Source organism: Ursus maritimus, unplaced genomic scaffold (genome assembly GCF_017311325.1).
Source record: "Ursus maritimus isolate PB19 unplaced genomic scaffold, ASM1731132v1 scaffold_23, whole genome shotgun sequence".
Classification (NCBI taxonomy): Eukaryota; Metazoa; Chordata; class Mammalia; order Carnivora; family Ursidae; genus Ursus; species Ursus maritimus.
In genome coordinates, this window is record NW_024424786.1 from 28861323 (window position 1) to 28880694 (window position 19372).

At 55.3% G+C, this 19372-nt stretch overlaps 1 protein-coding gene across 2 annotated transcripts in view; it reads left to right on the top strand.

The window, feature by feature from the left end:
• Positions 1-17821, top strand: part of PRDM11 (PR/SET domain 11) — a 45842-nt gene extending 28021 nt beyond the window's left edge. The window contains exons 5-7 of one of the 2 annotated variants that reach the window (XM_040638987.1): positions 9732-9919; positions 13859-14485; positions 15657-17821. In XM_040638987.1, the coding sequence (XP_040494921.1) occupies positions 9732-9919; positions 13859-14485; positions 15657-17821 (2980 nt within the window). Of the gene's footprint in view, positions 1-2135; positions 4331-9731; positions 9920-13858; positions 14486-15656 lie in introns of those variants that run through there. The other variant, XM_040638989.1, reaches the window with a different exon arrangement.
• Positions 17822-19372: the final 1551 nt, after the last annotated feature.

Consider the following 19372-nt stretch of genomic DNA (forward strand, 5'->3'; position numbering starts at 1 on the left):
TCTAATGTCTTTACTTCTGTGATCTTTTGCTGAGCTTCTGCGCCATGCTGCCCACACCCACTCCTCCCGTTCCTCTGCCTCTCTCTTCCCCGCTAAGGTGCCCCCAGATCTGCCGCTCCCTGTCCCTGCTGCCCCCATGCCCCCCTCCACCTCTCTTCTGCCTCATTCTCCTGGGCTTCCTGCATCCCAGGATGGACTTGGATGCCAGCGGCCTGACTGCGGAAACTCCAGGCCCAGCAGGCTATAATTGGGGCTGTGGTTCGAGCTGGGGCTCCCCTTGGGGGTGGGGGGAGCAGTCAAGACCCTTCTGTGCCGGGGCTGCACCCCCTTCAGTTCTGCCTCTGTGCACACCCACTCCCCACCTTCAGCCCACAGTCCCAGTGGGAGCCTGGCTTCTGAGAGCTAGAGCAGGGCAGGAGGACTCCAGGGAAGTCAGCCGCTGGCCAGCCCGGGGAAGGTGGTTCACAGAAACCCTGCTTCCCTTCCAAGGCCCCTTGCCGTTGGGATTGGGATTGTGCTAATTTCCTGTTTGGCTAGGGTTCCTGACAGGTGGCCATGCGGAGTCAGTGCTTCAGGACTGAGACAGGAACAGAGACCATCCAATCTGACTTCCTTGCTATGCAGACCAGGCAGCTGAGCTCCAGGAGCAGACGTGGCCCCCGAGCTAATTCAGAAGCGGGACTCGAGCCCGGCTCTGCCAGCTCTGGTCTGCCAGCTCCCTGTGAATCAGTGTTTTGCTAAGTTTTAGGGTGATTCTACCCAGTTATGAGAAAAAGAAGGGGGCCTAGAACCCAGTGAAGTCCATTCCCTAAATCCTGCCCTGCTCTCTCTTCCCTCTCCCTAAGACAGAAGGTAATGAGGTTACCAAATGTCACCTGGGCTGGGCAGGGGGCCCGGGACCCCTCCCCTGCAGGCTTGGCCAGCCCCCCTTTCCCGACCAGTCGACCAGCTGGTACAGCATGAGGCCAGGGCTCTGTGGAAGGAGGCCCTGGAGGGGAGGGAGAACCATCACCTCAGCCCCGCCCTCTCTTTCCAGCCCTGCCACGCCAGAATGGGTGTCCTGGGATCCCCGGGGTTGGGGGGATGGCAGCTGTGCCACCAAGTGCGGTTATGAATAACTGGGCTCTTCCTGAGCCGGCCCAAGGGAGGCGCTGGGGCCCTGGGGAGGCACGCGTGTGGCTGGAAGCAAGATGAGTCTGTCTGTCCTCCCCATCACCTCCCCTGGGGGGTGGTTCTGAATTTAGACCCTCTGGGACAGGCAGGGAACCTGTATATTTTTTATTCCTGCCATGGGAATCAGCTCCTAACCTTGCTCCCAAGAGAGCCAAGGCCTGAGTGTGCAGGGGCTAGGCCCCTCTCCCTGTGACTGGCTGCAAGGAGCCATCTGGGTGAGGGCGTCTGCAAGCTGTCAGATACTCCCGGGTTGCCCACCTGGGGGTCGTGGGGGACATCAGGGCTGGCGGCCCAGGTGGCTCTCCTGCACTGCACCCTCCAGTCTGGTCACTCCCGCGCCAGCCTGGGCCTCCCAACTCCAGCCTGCAGCGGCGCCCTGTGCTGACTTAGAGCTGCAGATTCTTGCAAGGCCACAAGGTGGCGCAAGCAAGTCGGCCTCGGGTGCACAGAGGCTGGAACTCAGAGTGCCTTTTGGCAGGTGTGGCTCCTGAGGCTTTGCCAAGCACCTTCATGTCCCTTCTCTTGTTTAGTTTCCTTGACAACCCTGCTAGGTGGCCGAGTGGCTGGGGAGGTGGACAGAGCAGGCACCATCTTTGCTCTGCTGAAACTGAGTCACAGAGAGATGAAGGGAGCGACGGGATCGATCTGCTGTCTGGGGACTGGGCTCTCCAAGTCCCCTGACCTGGGCTCTCCCGCAAGAGCGGTGCCATTCCTGCAAGAGGAAGGGGGCCTGGGCAGTACTCACGCCCCCCTTCTCTCCAGGGGCTTCTAGGCCGCATGCCTCAGGAATTCGGGGAGCGGGTGCTTCTCTGTGGATGGGAGGGGAGCAGGCAGGTGCTGAATGAGGCTCAGGGCTGGCAGGGCAGGGGGCCAGAGAGTGACGTGGGGGTGGGCCCAAGCCCAGGGCTGCCCCCTTTCTGTCTGTTGTAATCATCTGCCCTTCTTTGTTTCTGTCCCCCAAGATGATGAAGACGAGGAGGCGCCCGGGCCCTCGAGGCAGCCTCTGCGCGTGTCCCTGCAGCGGTCGGCGGAAGAAGAGGCCCACCTGGCCAGGCCTACCCTGCTCCGCTCCTCCTCCTCCTCGGACCAGTCCGAGATGGTGGGCCCCAAGCCGGAGGCCCTACCCCGGCCCTCACCGCAGGCCCAGGCCGCCTGCAGGACCCCTCGGCCGCACCCCAGCCCGCCCGGCACGGGCCTTGACTGGCAGCTCCTCCATGCCCACGTGCAGCAGACTGAGGCGTTCCAGCACTTCTGCCAGGAGCTGGTCACCGTGCACCGGGACATGGCAAGCAGCATGCGCGCCATCGGCCAGACCATGGCCGAGCTGACCAGCCACGTGGGTCAGATGTGCCAGACGCTGATAGAGATCCGAGACGGGGTTCGGGCGTCTCAGCGGGGACCCGACGGGGTCGCCCCCATGGGCCCAACCCCTCAGGCCGAGGCCCCCCCGGCAGAGCCCCCGCAGGCTCCCCCGGCCCCGGCCCCGGCCCCGGCCCCCTCACGGACTACCAGGTCTCGGAAGAGAAAGCACAATTTCTAACCCAGCCCGTCTCCAGTAGGAGGAGGAGAGATGGAGGCCGGGTGCCTGGCCTCCAGACAGGAGCTCGTCTCTCATGTCCGGGACCAGTGACCCCTGTAGGATCCCGGGGAGATGGCCATCTCCTCCCCACGTGCAGGTTGGCGGCCCTGGGCTCCCACAGTGTGTGTGTGCAGCCCTGGTCTTCGGCCACCGCCGAAGGTGCGGGCAACGGCGCCTGGGGACGCTTGCGTGCGGCCTGCTCCTGGTCTGCGGCTGCGGCCGCGGCCTCGTGCGGAAGAGGCTAGCGAGAGCGGGCGGGGTCGGAACGGAATCCTGCTTGCCAGCCTTGGGGCTGCCACCGCCGCCTCCCAAGCCCTGAGTCTGCTGCTTCCGAAGGGGGGGAACTTGAGGATGGGCAGAGGGAAATGAGCCCTCCCAGGAGGGGCCCATCCTCTCCTTCCCCAGGGCTCCGAGCGTGGCGGGTGGCACCCCTGCCTTGGCCTTCCGCTTGCCCTCGCGGTGCGTGTGCTCGGCTGCTGTGCTTGCGTTTTGTGGAATGGGGAGAAGAACGGGATGGCGTCGGAGGAAGGAGAAGAGGCCCTGGCGTTCTCAGAGCACCTTCTGCTTTCCCTGCATTAGCAGAGGTGTGATCTCAGTGGGCTCTCAGGACGGCCGGAAAGGCAGCCCAGCCGGTCTTCCTGTCACCATTATGACCACCATCACCTGCATTTCGTAGATGACAGATGCCACAATAGTTAGTTGGGGCGAGGGCGAGGGGCGGGGGGCAGGCCCGGAAGCCGGGTCTGTGGATTTGCCCGGCTCCCCTGGTCAGAGGACAGATGTGGACCGGGGAGGATGCTGCTCCCTGCCCCTGCTCTCCTGGGGGCCCGTGGGAGGCAACAGCAGCATTGAGGTGGGTGCCCAGCCCTGCCCTGGCCCTAGGGCAGAGGGCAGAGGCGCTGGGGAGAAGCTTCCACACCCACAAGGTGACTCGTCCTCTGGCTGCTAGAAGAACCCAGCAGGGCTCCTGTCCCATCCAGGTCCCAGCATGCCTTGCCTCCGCTTGCTTGGGCTGCATACGCATTAGCGACACACATCTCCAGCTTCCTGTTTCATTTCGGAGTGTGGTCAGACAGCCAGGTTCCTCGAGTCAGGGAGGGAGGAGGGGTGGCAGGTGGAAGCTTAGCTCTGACCCAGGTGTAGCTCAGCTCTGTGTCCTCTTTGCTCCCTGGCCTGAGGCTGACCCTAGCAGAAGCTCTCCTCCCCCGCCCCCACCCGGCCCACCGTCTCCCACGTCTGCACCCTAGAGCCCTGGTGGGGGTTGGGAGGACCGCTCTCCCCAGTGCCTGCTGCGGCTGTTTCTGGAGTGCTGCTTCTAATCCCAGACCACGCTTTGTCCCATGTCAAGAGCATGGGGGACATCTGCAATGTCCCTGTGTCCTCAGCTCTATCTCCCCACTCTGTGGTTCTTTGGGGGCTCCTGCTACCCCAGACCCAACACTCCCCTGTCCGGCAGCCCAATGGCTTGATTATTGCCTGGCCTTCCCCTGCCCTAAAATGCTGGAATCCAAGATTGCCTTCCCAAGTCTTTTTGTTAAGATGGCAATAAAAAGAAATTGATCTCACACTTGGAACGCACCCAGTCTCCAGGATCTTTCTTTGGTGTATATTCTCTTTCTTCGCTTCCTGTGAAAACCTCAAGGCCCCCAGAGCAGGGCTTAGGTGACTGAGGGAAAGCATGCCGGCCAGAGGGGCTCCAGCGCCGCCGGCATTTCCCGATTCCGAAAGTACTCAGATGCCCCTGTATGGGGCACCATGCTAGCTCCCGCCCTGTGAGGGAAAGAACGGACCTGAGGAGCTGAGCGAGACAAAGCAGCCACATAGGAAACCATTCAGCCATGTGTTAAGTCTCTGCCCAGCACAGGCAGGATGTGGCTAAGTGAATTTTACCTTCTGCTCCCTAAAAAAGTCACCCTTTCCGGCAGAAGACTCTGGAAGGGTCCAAGGCTGTGCATTTGCCAGTGGACTTCAGGGACCACCGTGAGGCATGAACTTTTTTGAGGGTCGCCTCCCTACTGATCCTGGTATCTATCTGTCACAGGCAAGACCCTGCCCCCCAAGAGCTGAGGCTTTCAAAGTAACCAGNNNNGGTTCCTCCAGGTCCCTTTGGGAGTCTCCTTAGAAGAGAAGGGACCTCCTAACCTGGGCATTGCCCTGGCTTTACTCCCAGGCACACAGAGAACTCCTCCCAAGCAGGAAATCCTCAAGTCCTGACTAGGGATCTGTCCCCTCTCTGGAAAGTTCCAGCCCGCCTTTGACCTCTTGGAATCCAGGTCACCCTCTTCTGTGCTTGGTCGAAAACCATGGCCATGGAAATCAAACTTTTCGAATTTCTGCCACAAGCAAAGATAATGTGAAACTGGGCCCAGGATCTTCTCCAGAGTGGTCTAGGTGCTGAGCAGTACCTGGCCGGCCCCTCGCTCTGGTCCTGGGGAGGGCAGGGATCAAGTTGGAAGCAAAGGGGACAGAGAGATGAAGAGCCTGTGCACTTCAGAAGAAGTGTCTTTAGTTTCTTGTTCTTGGCTTCAGTGGGGATGGTGGGTCGAGCACATCAACACAGGAAGGCGAAATCGGGGCCAGTGGTTGAAAGTGAATGGGCAGCCAATTTCAGCGTAAGATACGGAAGTCCCACCGAAGGGTCTGAGGCCTCTAGCCGCTTTCAAGGCGGGCTCGGCGATGTTCTTTCGGAGCTTGGGTGACCATCTGGTGGGTGCATGCAGGACCCAAAGACCCGCCCAGCTCGGAGACCTAAACGCATGTGAAAAAACAGAGCCCAGCCTCTTGCTGGTCACTCTTCCCCATTTTTGCCTCCGTGGCCGGAGCAGCTTTCTCTCCGTCGGGGCCATACCCACTGAGCAGGGACATCTGAGCCTGGCCTTTGTCTGCCCTGGCTCCAACAACACGGAAGCCCCGTGGGTTATTTTCTCTGTTCTGGTGGAACCGATAGTCGTTTCCTGACTCAGCTTAGAAAATACGGTGCATTTGATAAAGCACAGCGGGTGAGGTGGAAGAAGTGTTGTCTTCGTGCTTATCTATCCAGTACCCAGAGTCAGCAAGGAGTTCAGAATCAAAACAATCCATTCTCATCGCGAACTGTTCAATCCAGAACACACGCCCCCACCACCACTACCACCCACCCCCTTGATTGCTGCAAAGGGCGTCAACTCTGTGGGTCTGGTGTGAAAAGCCATCAGACGAATTGTAGCATTTGTAGATGGGCCTGTGTGAGCCGTTTTCCACCTTCTCCCGACATACTCCGTGCCTCCTCTCCCACGAAGCAGTGACCTAGCAACTCAACAGATACAGAGAGTTGAACTCTCTAGAAGCCTTGGCTTCCAGGGAGGGCTCTTGCTTGTGTGCGGCCACGGAAGGGGACAGGCGTGGCTCTTAAAGGCATTGTCGTATGGGGACAGATTCTGGGAGTGCATCAAACCATGGGGTGTTACCGCCAAATACTTAAAAGAGGGAGATCGAATTCGAGGTCATTTGTGTTAGGACTTAGCTTGCTGCCATTCAACGTCTTGAAGGGATGGGTGGTTACGATTTGCTGAGAGTTGCCGTATATGTCATATTTCAAGTGCCAAGTTTCCAAACAACCAGATACAACCAGCTGCTGACCAATTTTTATCTATCTTTGGAAAACTGTGATCGCTACAAAGATTTGGAGTTCTCGTCCTAAACCTTGATTCTTATAGGGCAAGAAACCACCAGGAAGTAGAAAGGGAAATTGACCTGAATCTTTCTAAAGCTTTGGACGTATTCTAGAAGTTGCTCTTTTGAAGAAATCCCTGAGAGTTACGTGTTCCTCATCTCTTTTTCTCCTAAAGTCGCATGCCAGAGAAAATAATTCTAGCTTTTAGAGCTCGATGATTGCTTAAACACCCCCCCAAAAAAGAGAAGAGCGTCTCTTTCCTTGTGCTCTGTGATCCAGGCGATTCTTGTGAGGGAAGAGGAATGAATGGTTGGCCTTCTGAATCTGGGAGTAGGAGACTTTGGATATACCCCGGTTCTGTTCTGTGCTAACCACAAGGGTGATTAATTTGGGGTGTCAAACCCCAGGCTGTGACTAAATTGGGGACTAGAAAATATTTTGCACATTCAGGAGGAATCTCAGATCCAGAGAAAAGCAGACCCCCGCGCTGGGGAGTTGTGACTCGGAAGTATTCGTTCGGAAAGCCTTCTCTAGGCTAGGGGTCCTCTTTTCCTTTTCCCAGTTTCTTCGTTAGTGGCATGGCTGGGGGTCATGGAGATCACAGTGTTGTCTTCATGGCTCAGGGAGACCGGAGCTCGTGTCTGGTGCTGACAAGCACAGATCCGTTGAGGCTAAGTTCCTGGACCCAAGCAAGTTCTGGGGTCTAAGTGCCAAAAATCCGGCAAGTGTGACTCCCTGCCCCCCTGGGTAGAGCTCATGGCTGCTTCTCTCAACGGGAGTGAAGCAGCCAAAAGCTCACATTTGCACTCCTGCCCCCCTTGGCCTCACTTCCACAACCCGGGGCTCCGTGCTGCAGCCAATTGTCAGATGGATTGGTCCCTGGACTCTAGTGGTCCCCTTTGAAGGGTCATGGCCTCCTCCAGGGCAGAGTAGAACAGAGTCCACGGAACTGTCCCCGATGACAAGGGGCAGGATGTGCTCAAAGGTGTTATGCCTGAGACTGTGCAAATGCAGATTCACAATGCGGCTGGCTGCCAGGACCACCACCAGTCCTGGAATTGGCGTCCGTGTATGTCTTTTTTTAGGGGGTGGACGTGGGGGGTAACTGTAGTAATTGCTTCACAAGGAAAACTTGGAAAATACAGGAAAAAAAATGATAAAGCAGACCCACCTGTAATGGATAGTCAGTCCCTGGTAAAACACTGGTATGTTTCCTTCAAGTAATTTATGGAGGCTTGTTTTTAGAGCGTGACTGGAACGGGAGAGTAGATAGCTTCCGGTCCTACTCTTCTCACTCCAGGTTCTATCAGGACTGTTTTCCACGTCATGAAAGGTCCTTGGAAAACATTGTCTTTAGATGAGTAACATTCCATCGTATGACTGTATAACAGTTTGCTAAACTATTTCTCCAGTACTAGACGTTTGGGTGTCTTTGCTTTTGCACTGTCGTAGACAGTGACATAGGCAGGGTGGTGGCGGGCAGAGTTTGTCTACTTGGTCTGCGTCTTATGGTCCCTTTTTAAATTTTGCACACATTGTGACAAAATGCACATAACAGAAAATTGACCGTTTTAACCACATTTTTTTTAAGTGTCCAGTTCAGTGGCATTGAGTTCATTCACATTGTCCAGCCATCACCACCATCCATTTCCAGAGCCCTTTTCATCTTCCCCAGCTGAGACAGGATACCCATTAAACCCCAACTCCCCATTTCCCTGGCCCCACTGGGCCCCCCTCCCCCTGGCCACCACCGTTGTACTTTCTGTCTCTATGAATTTAACTGTACGTATAAAGTACCTCATATAAATGGAATCTTACGGTATTTGTCCTTTTGTGACCGGCTTCTTTCACTTAGTATGTGTCTTCAGGGTTCATTCGTGTGAGAGCTTAAATCAGAATTTCCTTCTTTTTAAAGCTAATTAGTATGCAACGTGTGTGTATTCCACATTCTGTTTCTGCATGTATCCATTAGTGGACACTGGGGTTGCTCTCACTGCCTGACAGTCATGAGTCACGCTGATATGAACGTGGCTGCACAAATACTTGGTCGAGTCCATATTGCCAAATCTGTGTCCCAAAGGGTCATGCCCATTTACTCTATACCGTGAGTATGGGAGATGCTTTTCTAGCCAATATGGATGTTATCATTAAAAAAGAAGAGAGAGAAGTCTGTGCCAAGGAGACAAGGAGCTACTTTGTGTTTCAGATTAACGATGCTGAATACTTTTCATTTGTTCGTTACCCACTTGGGTTTGCTTCTGTGAATTACTGTTTACCCTGGACTGGTCTAAATGCACCTCTTTGGGGTAGGCCAGTCAGATGGACTTTGACTTCTTCCCTGGCTTTTAGACAAACCCTAGCATAAGGAAAAGAAGTTTATTTTTGGCTCCAAATTTCCTAGATGCTCGCAGAGCACAGATCCTTTAAACTTCAAATGATTTCCTCTTTTGATCTGTATGCCTCTGCTTCTCTGTACGTGTTACGTTGTCTCATCTTTTGGAGATGGCAGGTTGGATGTTGGAAATGTCATTTGAGGGAGAGTTGGGGAAGGGAGAGCTTCTGAGGGTTGGGCAGAACTTTCAAGGTTGTCTGGGTGTTGCTGAGTCGGTGCTTTACAGGCTCACAAAGGAGTCATGAGTTCTAGTGGGGAAAACGGACCTCAGAGTTCCACCTCCCATTTATTAGCTGTGTGACCTTGGGCAAGTCACTTACCTTCTCTGAGTCTTAGTTTCCTTACCTTAAAATAACTTGGACTAGTGAGTGGTTACTAACCTTCTCTTGTCTCTTATTTACCACCATCTTCTATCTGCATTGGACACCCACTTTTTAAAGATAGTGATCTTTAGCATTTATTAATTGACCTTTTGGGCACGCGCTTTGTGAAATACTGGAAAGGGTCCAAGAACCCCACGTTTGCCACCATCAGAGACCTGAGGGTGTCTGGGAATCCCTGCACTTAAGTTAGTGAGGAAGAAATGACATACATGTCTTTCTGGTGCAATCATTTTTGTATCTGATGTTGATTTGTGTATTTAGCAGAATCTGGGAGGTAGGCAGGGCAGCTGTCATTTCTGGTCTCAGGAAACAAGAGATTCTTAGAGGCTCGGAGACTTGCTCGAGGTCATACAAAACAGTAATGTTGAGACCAGGGACTGGCCCCCAGCTGGCCTCCCGATCCTGGACAGGCAGCTGCCCCTGGACTTTTTAGTACATGCCACGTGCTTGGGGACCTCTGACCTCCCACGCCCGCCCAGCACCGTGCCTGGCCCCGGCAGGCGCCCAGCGATGAGTGGCCCGTGTGTTCTCACCTGTCCCCCTCGCCCCCAGGTACGTGGTCATCTCCCGGGAGGAGAGGGAGCAGAACCTGCTGGCGTTCCAGCACAGCGAGCGCATCTACTTCCGAGCGTGCCGGGACATCCGGCCCGGGGAGCGGCTCCGGGTCTGGTACAGCGAGGACTACATGAAGCGCTTGCACAGCATGTCCCAGGAGACCATCCACCGCAATCTGGCCAGAGGTGAGTGCCCACCCCGAGGCAAGGGCCACGCCCGCCACCCGACGCAGGGGAAGCCAGAGCTGCTTCTCCAGGCGCTTCCTAAGAAAACTGATGGGAAATACAGTCCACCAGCAACGGGGAGACCCAGAGGGACTAGGGGGTGAGCGGCAGCTCTGGGCAAGGCGGCAGGCACTCCCGAGTGTTCTCCGCCCTCCAAAACCCTGTTACAGGCATCTGCGAGTATCAAGAGAGACGGGGCCCCAGAGCCAAGTACATACGTTTAATCAAAATTGATCTCTTTCCCCAAGTCAGACTGATGGAAAGATGCCACAAGGTGCCACTGTCTCAGTAGTAGCTAATACTGACCACGTCATAAGGGCAAAGCAGCTGTTTGATAGTGTCCTCGTGCTTATCACAACAGGAGCGCCTGCCTCGTGAGCGTGCTGGGACAATTAGGTGGGTACTGCATAGAACCCATCGAGAACAGCGCCCACCCTGACCACTGTAAGCCCTCAACTGGAAGCTTTTGGTTCTGATGATGCCGTGTGGACTGTGATCCCCATCTCACAACCGTAGAAACCGAGCATCAGATAAATCCAGTGACTCCCCCGGGGTCACGTGGCTAGGAAGGGCAGTGCTGCGTTTCTCCCGCACGTCGGTCTCCGTGCAGGGTCTAGCCTCTAACTTAGTGTTATATGGCCTCCCTGACAAAACTAGTTTCCTCCCTGCTTCCTCCTGGTCTCCTTCCTGGAATTCCTAATGCCGTGCTGTGCACAAACAGTCTTAGAAGAAGAAGGTTGGAGGAAGGTGGGAAGGGGACCTTAGGTGTGGGGGATGGCTTGGTGGGTGAGACGTCCATCCAGGCTCCATTTAAATGAGTCATTGGAAGGGGGCTTAAAATACTCCCCAGCCCCTAGCCCTTTGCCTCTCTACCCCTTCCTCAGCCTGGCCAAGGCAAACTGGCGAGTCCGGCTCCTTCTTTCCGGGGACCTTCCTTGCACTAAAAATACACATTCAAATACTCAGAGTCCATGTGGTTCCAGGAACCAGGGCTATACCGAAGCCCCACCTGATTATCACATTCCTGACTGACCTACTTATTGGAAGTAAATCTTCATGAAGAGGGGGTGGGGTGGCCCATTGCAATTAAGCTATTTTTAAAAACAAAACCGAATAAACCAGATTGTGGACATTGAATGCACAGCTGCTTCCTGACTTGGTAAAAGGTATCTGTGATTGGATGGTCAGTGAGGAGACCCAGTAGACATACTCATCTTTTGTCTTCTTCGGATCTGGGGTTGGGCACAGGCTGATTTCACTCGGGAAGCCATGTTTCTATGATGAGATGGCCACAGCGTCCATTTGCCCTCTGAAGATGCCTTGTATAAACGTGTCTGGTACATAGTAGGAGCTCAATAAATCTTTGTCGAATGGATAAAAGAAGAAATGAATGTAGACAGCCAAGAAGTCTCCAAAAGAATCGTTATCACCAGAAGAAAAGAAAACCAAGAGAAGTCATGTCTGAGGACTCAGCTTCCGTCCCTTGGCCGTAATCTTCTTGAATTCTTCTGGATTTGTAATGTCCTTCTCCCGCCCCCAGTGTCGTCTCCAAAGCACCTCAAGCTGCAATCATCCTCAGAGAGCCCTGAGACCCGAGGGGAATGCTCAGAGAAGGGAGTGAGCTTTTTCAGGAGTGGTTCAAAGGAGGCGTGGCAGAGAGATTTGAAATGAGATCCGCGAAGACTTGTGAAGATACGGGAGGAAGGAGGGTCTGTTCCTGGCCAGGCTGAGCAGTAGGAAACAGGAAGGAGATGGAAAGGCACCACCGTGTGGGGCAGGGCCAGAGCAGTGGAGGGCGGGTAGGCTTGGTCCTAAAGCCCTTGGGAGCAGTGGTGAGCTCAGTGGCCTTTGGATGTGGAGATGTCTTTGTAGCCCGTAGCTTTGGCAGACTCTGAATAGTTGGTGGAGGCTTAGATTGGTGTGCCAGCCCCGCTCTGGAAAGGGGATCCCTACCCTCAATCACTGAAGGTCTTGCGTGGAAGGAGGTTTCTTCGTAATTGGAGGCTGGAGCCCTGAGAAAGGCCAGAGCGTGAATTATTAGTCCTTCTTAAGTAGGGACATTCCTCGGAGCCCAGAACTGCTTCCTGAAGACAGTGTAAATTATGCCTTTGTGGTTATCTTGTAAGAACAGGACACATCTAATACAGGGTATTCAAAAAATTTATGTTATTCAATCTCCTTCAAGTCACTGATTCACTTGGTGGTGTTTTCGCCCATATTTTATGGAGGCTTTGAAATCAATTTCATGCTGTTTAAAGGTCTTTTTCGGCCCTTAGATTTTTCTGGAAGCCTTGAGTCCAAAGAAGTCTCCCACACATCCTAGGAAATCTGAATGACCTTGTGTTTGAGCAGAGAGGCATGAGGACTCCCTGGTGATGTGTAGCCTTGACCTCCCGACATCCTCAGCTCTTTGCTGCCTGATTGGTCCGTGAGAAGCGGAAGGGTGGCCCTTGATGTTTACAGCTTATGAATGGGCAGATGTCCTGTCTGATCGTAATATAGATATGTTGCGTTTTTTACAAGCGTTCATCTCCACTCTTTCTGCCCCTCGGCTGTTACGGAAATGTAGGCTGTGAGAGCCACCTGACCTTCAGGGTCCGTGAACATGGGGTTGCTCATCGGGCATTCATGTGAGGACAGAAGAGGGGCGTCCTGAGTCGGTTACCCCCATTTGTGCTCTTACCTGTAGGAAACCCGGATTCCTACATGGCCCAGGGCACAGCACCCCTCGCCAGCTGTGGGAAGCCAGCGCTCCGTCGCAGCCGGGAACATCTGGATCGCTCAGAGACCCCTTGGCCTTCACTCCGAGGCTTTTAGCAAACCCAGCTTTCGGAAGCCTAATGGCAACGTCCGTTCGGGCCAAGTCATTGCGTAGAGTCATCTCCCAGGGCCCTGGCCTGATCTAGGGAGGCTTTGAGATTTCCCAGCCCCACGGGCTGCCGTCAGGACCTTCTGAGGGTCCCCCTTTAGCATCTGCACCCCCCAGGGAGCACCCTTCTGTAGCAATGTATGAAACTGTGTCGGCCATTTTAAAGAATGAGGCTCAAATTACTGTTAGGAACTCACCAACGTCTTTGAAGTCAGTCACATGATGGAAAGAGATAGAAAAGGGAATGTCCTTTGAAGGATCAGGTAAGGAGACACAGCTGTATTTCCAGAATGCTTTGGGTCAGTGTGGTCACGCTGCTCTTTATCTTGTTGGAGGCTGTCCCCCCACCCCCCGCACCCCCGGGAGCCCTCAGCCACCAGAGGGGCCCTGTCTTCCCGTTTTTTCCTGCCTCGGTTGTCAGGGAGAACCACAGACGTTCAGGTCACTTTCTCTCACGTGCACCTCGTCTTTCGATGTCCTGGGAGAGTGAGAGAGGACGGTTGCTGCGGGTCGGACTTGGCCCTACGGGGCTGTCTAGAAGCAGTCAGGGAGCAGGAAGGAGGGGACGCGGTGTTTCCTGTGTACCTTTTACCAAGTCGAAGCAGCCATCTTCCAATCGCCAAGACTGGACAAGAAGCCTGGAGGGTGGGCATCCCCACGCGCTGAGCTCTGAGACGCACTCCCACCTGCCCAGTCTGATTCGTGGGGTATCAGCTTCTAGGGTGACCGCACTTCTAACTGCCCTCCCCTCCAGCGTTCCCTCAACCTATAAAGGTGAAGCTTATAGACCTAAGGCTCCCTTGAAACAGTCTTTTTCAAGAATTCTTCCCACTTGTTTGGGTCCCACTCCAGACCCCGCGATCCACTGAGTGACCCGCCTCTCCCTTTCTGTCCCACCTGCCCCCACAGGGCCAGCCCCAGAGGGATGTGTCCAGTGACTTCCTTGGCAGGAGGCCTGCTTTGTTTTCTGTCGGTTTCTCCCACTTCGGGGCTTTTCCCCCACGTCCTCACACCCTGGTTTTCCTTCCTAGGAGAGAAGAGGTTGCAGAGGGAGAAGTCTGAGCAGGCTCTGGGGAACCCAGAAGACCTGAGGGGTCCCATTCAGCTCCCCGTGTTGAGACAGGGCAAAAGTCCATACAAGCGTGGCTTTGACGAGGGGGACGCGCACCCCCAGGCCAAGAAGAAGAAGATTGACCTCATTTTCAAGGATGTGCTGGAGGCTTCCCTGGAAACCGCGAAGGTGGAGGCTCATCAGCTCGCCTTGAGCACCTCGCTGGTCATCAGGAAGGTCCCCAAGTACCAGGACGACGCCTACGGTCGGTGTGCAATGAGCATGTCACATGGCGTGCAGAATGTCAGCCGGACCCAGGGGGAGGGGGACTGGAAGATCCCCCAGGGGGCTTCCAAGGAGCCAGGCCCGTTGGAAGATGAAGAAGAAGAGCCTTCGTCCTTCAAGGCCGACAGTCCCGCCGAGGCCTCCCTTGCGTCTGACCCTCACGAGCTTCCCACCACCTCCTTTTGCCCTAACTGTATTCGCCTCAAGAAGAAGGTCCGGGAACTCCAGGCCGAACTAGACATGCTTAAGTCTGGGAAGCTTCCGGAACCCCCCGTCTTGCCAGCACAGGTACTGGAGCTCCCAGAGTTCTCGGACCCTGCAGGTAAGTTGGTGTGGATGAGATGGTGGTCGGAGGGAAGAGCAGCCCTTGGGCAGTGTGAGGGTGGCCTGGCGCTCTCTGCGGGAGCCATGTTCCGGGACACCCGAAGCGTGTCCCGTGGAGGCGGGCTCCGGTCACAGCCCACGCCCGCAGGTGCCTGCCTCGGACAGGCTGCTCCGCGGCCCCAGGGAGATGCTTCATGTCTCGCCCTTGTATCCGCCTCGTCAATAAAGGAAGTTCCACTGCAGGAGGGGTGTGTGCTGTGTTCTTGACCCGTTGCCTTCCTCTGGCTGTCCTGGTGGTGTCGTAGCCCCACGCTCAACTTCTAAACCCCATCTTTGTCTCTTCCCCAGTCCCAAGCAGGGCAGCTCAAACTCAGTCCCTGGACACGGCCTCGTTCTTCTCTTCCCAAATTGCTGTACTGCCACATGTGGTCCTAGCTCCCCTGCCTGGAATTTTAGAAGGCCTGGAATACGGGACATGGGGCTGCACGCCTTGGCCCTTTTCCGTTGGCTGCCTGGGTCTTTTAGGAACCGGTCGACGACCAGGAAGGTTTTTTTCAGTACACAGCTGCAGCTGAGTCCGAGTATTTACATAGCATTTCCTATTTTAACCACATCCCTTAGCTCAGAATGAGGTGTTTCAGATATCCAAAGCACGCGTCTTAACTGCATTCTGATCCTGAAATAAGCTGGAGCCGTGGCAGGCTGCCTGCGTTCCAGGGCAGCACGCCTCCCAACGTTAGCGGTGAGAGAAACGAGCCCCACGTCCTCCCTGCGTGACTTGGGCAGGCTGGCCCATCTGCTCCGGGCCAGGCATGCGGCTCAGCTGATCGAGAAGGTTGAGTTCCTAGAGCGCCCACTAGTGGAGGGTAAAGGCAGGCAGCCTGGAGCAGGGCGGCCACCAGGTGTCCTCCCCAGAGAGGAACCGTCACACGTGGATAGCATGAGTGCTCATTACAAGAAAACATATATATACATGTATGTATACGTATATATACATATACATATATGTATGTATATATATTCTAGACTGGGATTCAGTCTGTCCTCGGAACTGGCCTCTGTTTCCCCCGCTGTGGCGCCGACCCCTCGGGCAGCGTTCCCGTGCCTTCCGGAAAAGCCCGCGTGTTTGCCGCCGGGGTTTACATGTTTCCTTCCCGTTTGTCTTCCAGCCTCCGAGAGCATGGTCTCCGGCCCCGCCATCATGGAGGACGACGACCAGGAGGTCGATTCCGCAGACGAGTCCGTCTCCAATGACATGCTGACCACCGCCGACGAGCCCTCCAAGATGTCATCCGCCACCGGGCGCCGCATCCGGCGCTTCAAGCAGGAGTGGCTGAAGAAGTTCTGGTTCCTGCGGTACTCGCCAACCCTCAACGAGATGTGGTGCCACGTGTGCCGCCAGTACACCGTGCAGTCGTCCCGCACGTCGGCCTTCATCATCGGCTCCAAGCAGTTCAAGATCCACACCATCAAGCTGCACAGCCAGAGCAACCTGCACAAGAAGTGTCTGCAGCTGTACAAGCTGCGCATGCACCCCGAGAAGACGGAGGAGATGTGCCGCAACATGACCCTGCTCTTCAACACCGCCTACCACCTGGCCCTCGAGGGCCGGCCCTACCTGGACTTCCGGCCGCTGGCCGAGCTGCTGCGCAAGTGCGAGCTCAAGGTGGTGGACCAGTACATGAACGAGGGCGACTGCCAGATCCTCATTCACCATATCGCCCGCGCGCTGCGGGAGGACCTGGTGGAGCGCCTCCGCCAGTCGCCCTGCCTCAGCATCATCCTGGACGGGCAGAGCGACGACCTGCTGGCCGACACGGTGGCCGTCTACGTCCAGTACACCAGCAGCGACGGGCCGCCGGCCACCGAGTTCCTGTCCCTGCAGGAGCTGGGCTTCTCCAGCACGGAGAGCTACCTGCAGGCGCTCGACCGCGCCTTTGCCGCCTTGGGCATCCGGCTGCAGGACGAGAAGCCCACCGTCGGCCTGGGCATCGACGGGGCCAACGTCACGGCCAGCCTGCGCGCCAGCATGTTCATGACGATCCGCAAGACGCTGCCCTGGCTGCTGTGCCTGCCCTTCATGGTGCACCGGCCCCACCTGGAGATCCTGGACGCCATCAGCGGGAAAGAGCTGCCCTGCCTGGAGGAGCTGGAGAACAACCTGAAGCAGCTGCTGAGCTTCTATCGGTACTCGCCGCGCCTCATGTGCGAGCTGCGCTCCACGGCGTCCACCCTGTGCGAGGAGACGGAGTTCCTGGGGGACATCCGTGCCGTGAGGTGGATCATCGGGGAGCAGAACGTCCTCAATGCCCTCATCAAAGACTACCTGGAGGTGGTGGCCCACCTCAAGGACGTCAGCAGCCAGACGCAGCGGGCCGACGCGTCCGCCATCGCGCTGGCCCTGCTGCAGTTCCTCATGGACTACCAGTCCATCAAGCTCATCTACTTCCTCCTGGACGTGATCGCCGTGCTCTCACGCCTGGCCTACGTCTTCCAGGGCGAGTACCTCCTGGTGTCCCAGGTGGACGACAAGATCGAGGAGGCCATCCAGGAGATCAGCCGGCTGGCCGACTCCCCGGGGGAGTATCTGCAGGAGTTCGAGGAGAACTTTCGAGAGAGCTTCAACGGGATCGCGATGAAGAACCTCAGGGTGGCCGAGGCCAAGTTCCAGTCTGTCAGGGAGAAGATCTGCCAGAAGACCCAGGTGATCCTGGCTCAGAGGTTCGATTCCCGCAGCCGGATCTTCGTGAAGGCCTGCCAGGTGTTCGACCTGGCCGCCTGGCCCCGGAGCAGCGAGGAGCTGCTGAGCTACGGCAAGGAGGACATGGTGCAGATATTCGATCACCTGGAGGCCATCCCCACCTTCTCGCGGGATGTCTGCAGGGAGGGGCTGGACCCGCGGGGCAGCCTGTTGATGGAGTGGCGGGAGCTCAAGGCGGATTACTACACCAAGAATGGCTTCAAAGACCTGCTCGGTCACATCTGCAAGTACAAACAGCGGTTCCCGCTCTTGAACAAGATCATCCAGGTCCTCAAAGTCCTGCCCACGTCCACCGCCTGCTGCGAGAAAGGCCGCAATGCCCTGCAGCGGGTGCGCAAAAACCACCGCTCCCGCCTGACCCTGGAGCAGCTCAGCGACCTGTTGACCATCGCGGTGAACGGCCCGCCGATCGCCAACTTCGATGCCAAGCGAGCCCTGGACAGCTGGTTCGAGGAGAAGTCCGGCAACAGTTACGCGCTGTCCGCCGAGGTCCTCAGCCGGATGTCGGCACTGGAACAGAAGCCCGTGCTGCAGACCGTGGACCACGGGTCAGAGTTTTACCCGGACATCTAGAGGGCCGGCGTCCCCAGAGTTCACTAAGCTGTTGAATATTTTTTTAATCTATACTCATAAGCTTTGATATATTATATAAATATATATTATATTTTATATATATATACATATGTATATGTATATGTATATATATATATATATATATAAACCCACACTGAAAATTTTTAAAAACCAAGGTGACGCCTCCACCCGAAGCCACTGGGAGCTTTCACAAAGGAATGATGTTGGAAACAGACCCTCGTCTACGAGATCTGGCAGCTGCAGCCTCCGTGGCCATCCTTTTCCCTCATGGAAGCTCATGCTGGGGCCACACGCGTTCCCACCCAACAGCCAACCAACAGCCTAAGCTAGAATGACGGGTCTCTGTCATCACCTCTAGGTGGTTTGTTGTTTGTTTTTGCTCGGGGGTTGAGGGGTTTGGGTTTGGGTTTATGTTCTTGCCTTTCCTTTTCTCGTTTGGTCTGCGATGCGGTTCTCAGCCCCATCGCGGACACGCCGGTGGAGCTGAACCCCGTCTTTGATTTGGGAGGGGGTGGGTGGCATATCTGGATTGGGGTGTGTGACCCTTTCCCTCTCCCACCTGATTTCAGCCTGGCAGGTTTGTATGCATTTCCTGATGAGCGTTCCTTCACTGTCTTAGAAACAAACGTGTCGGTCAAACTGTGACACCCGCCACTTCCCCACCTCTGTCGCCTCTCCCTTCCCCAGGTTATAGATTCCCTCCTAAAGATCTTACCTGTTATACTGAAGGCAAAATTGCCTTACCACTGAGCTTGAAGCCCTGGGGAAGGGACAAGGTGTGTGTGTGGGGGGGGGGCGGATTTTTTGCATTCCTGTTCTTACGTAGTGTTGGGTAAAATAATATAATTCCAGTCAGATCCGGGACTGTGGGGGAAATGAAGAGCCAAAAAATCCAGACCCTAACAGGGCAGTGATTTTTGGCTAAAAACAAGTAAGATGAAAGGTATGTATTCCATTTACATGAATTATTTATGCTCTGTCTTTATAATCACATAACGTGTTGGGGGTATTTTGTTGTTGTTCCCTTAATAATCAAATGCCTGCTCTGGTTCAGTGGCAGGAGATGTCAATGCAAGTTGTGCCCTGGGTTATGCGTGACTCGAAGGAGGTCTCTCAAGCTTGAGGCCTCCTTTTGTGACAAGGCCGGTTACAAACCCTTCAGCCTGGCAAGGAGGCAGCGGGAAACCAGGCATCGCGTCTATGCCGGTGAATGCTTCCTTTTTTTGAACAGGGTAGAGATGTCCTAAAGAAAAAGGAATAAACTAGAGGTCAGACAGGACTCTCAAGGCATCAGCCTACACACACACACCCACACCCACACACAGGCGCGCGTGTGCACGCACACGCACACACACACACACACACACACACACACACACACAACCATGATATAAGCTTTAGAAATAGCCACTTGCCTACTCCCTGGGGCAAGTAGTGGTTTAAGCTAGAGGAGTCAGATCAATGCTCTTTTGTTCATTTAACTACCAGTATACCTCGCAAGGGAGTTAAAAAAAAAAAAAATGTGCGCGA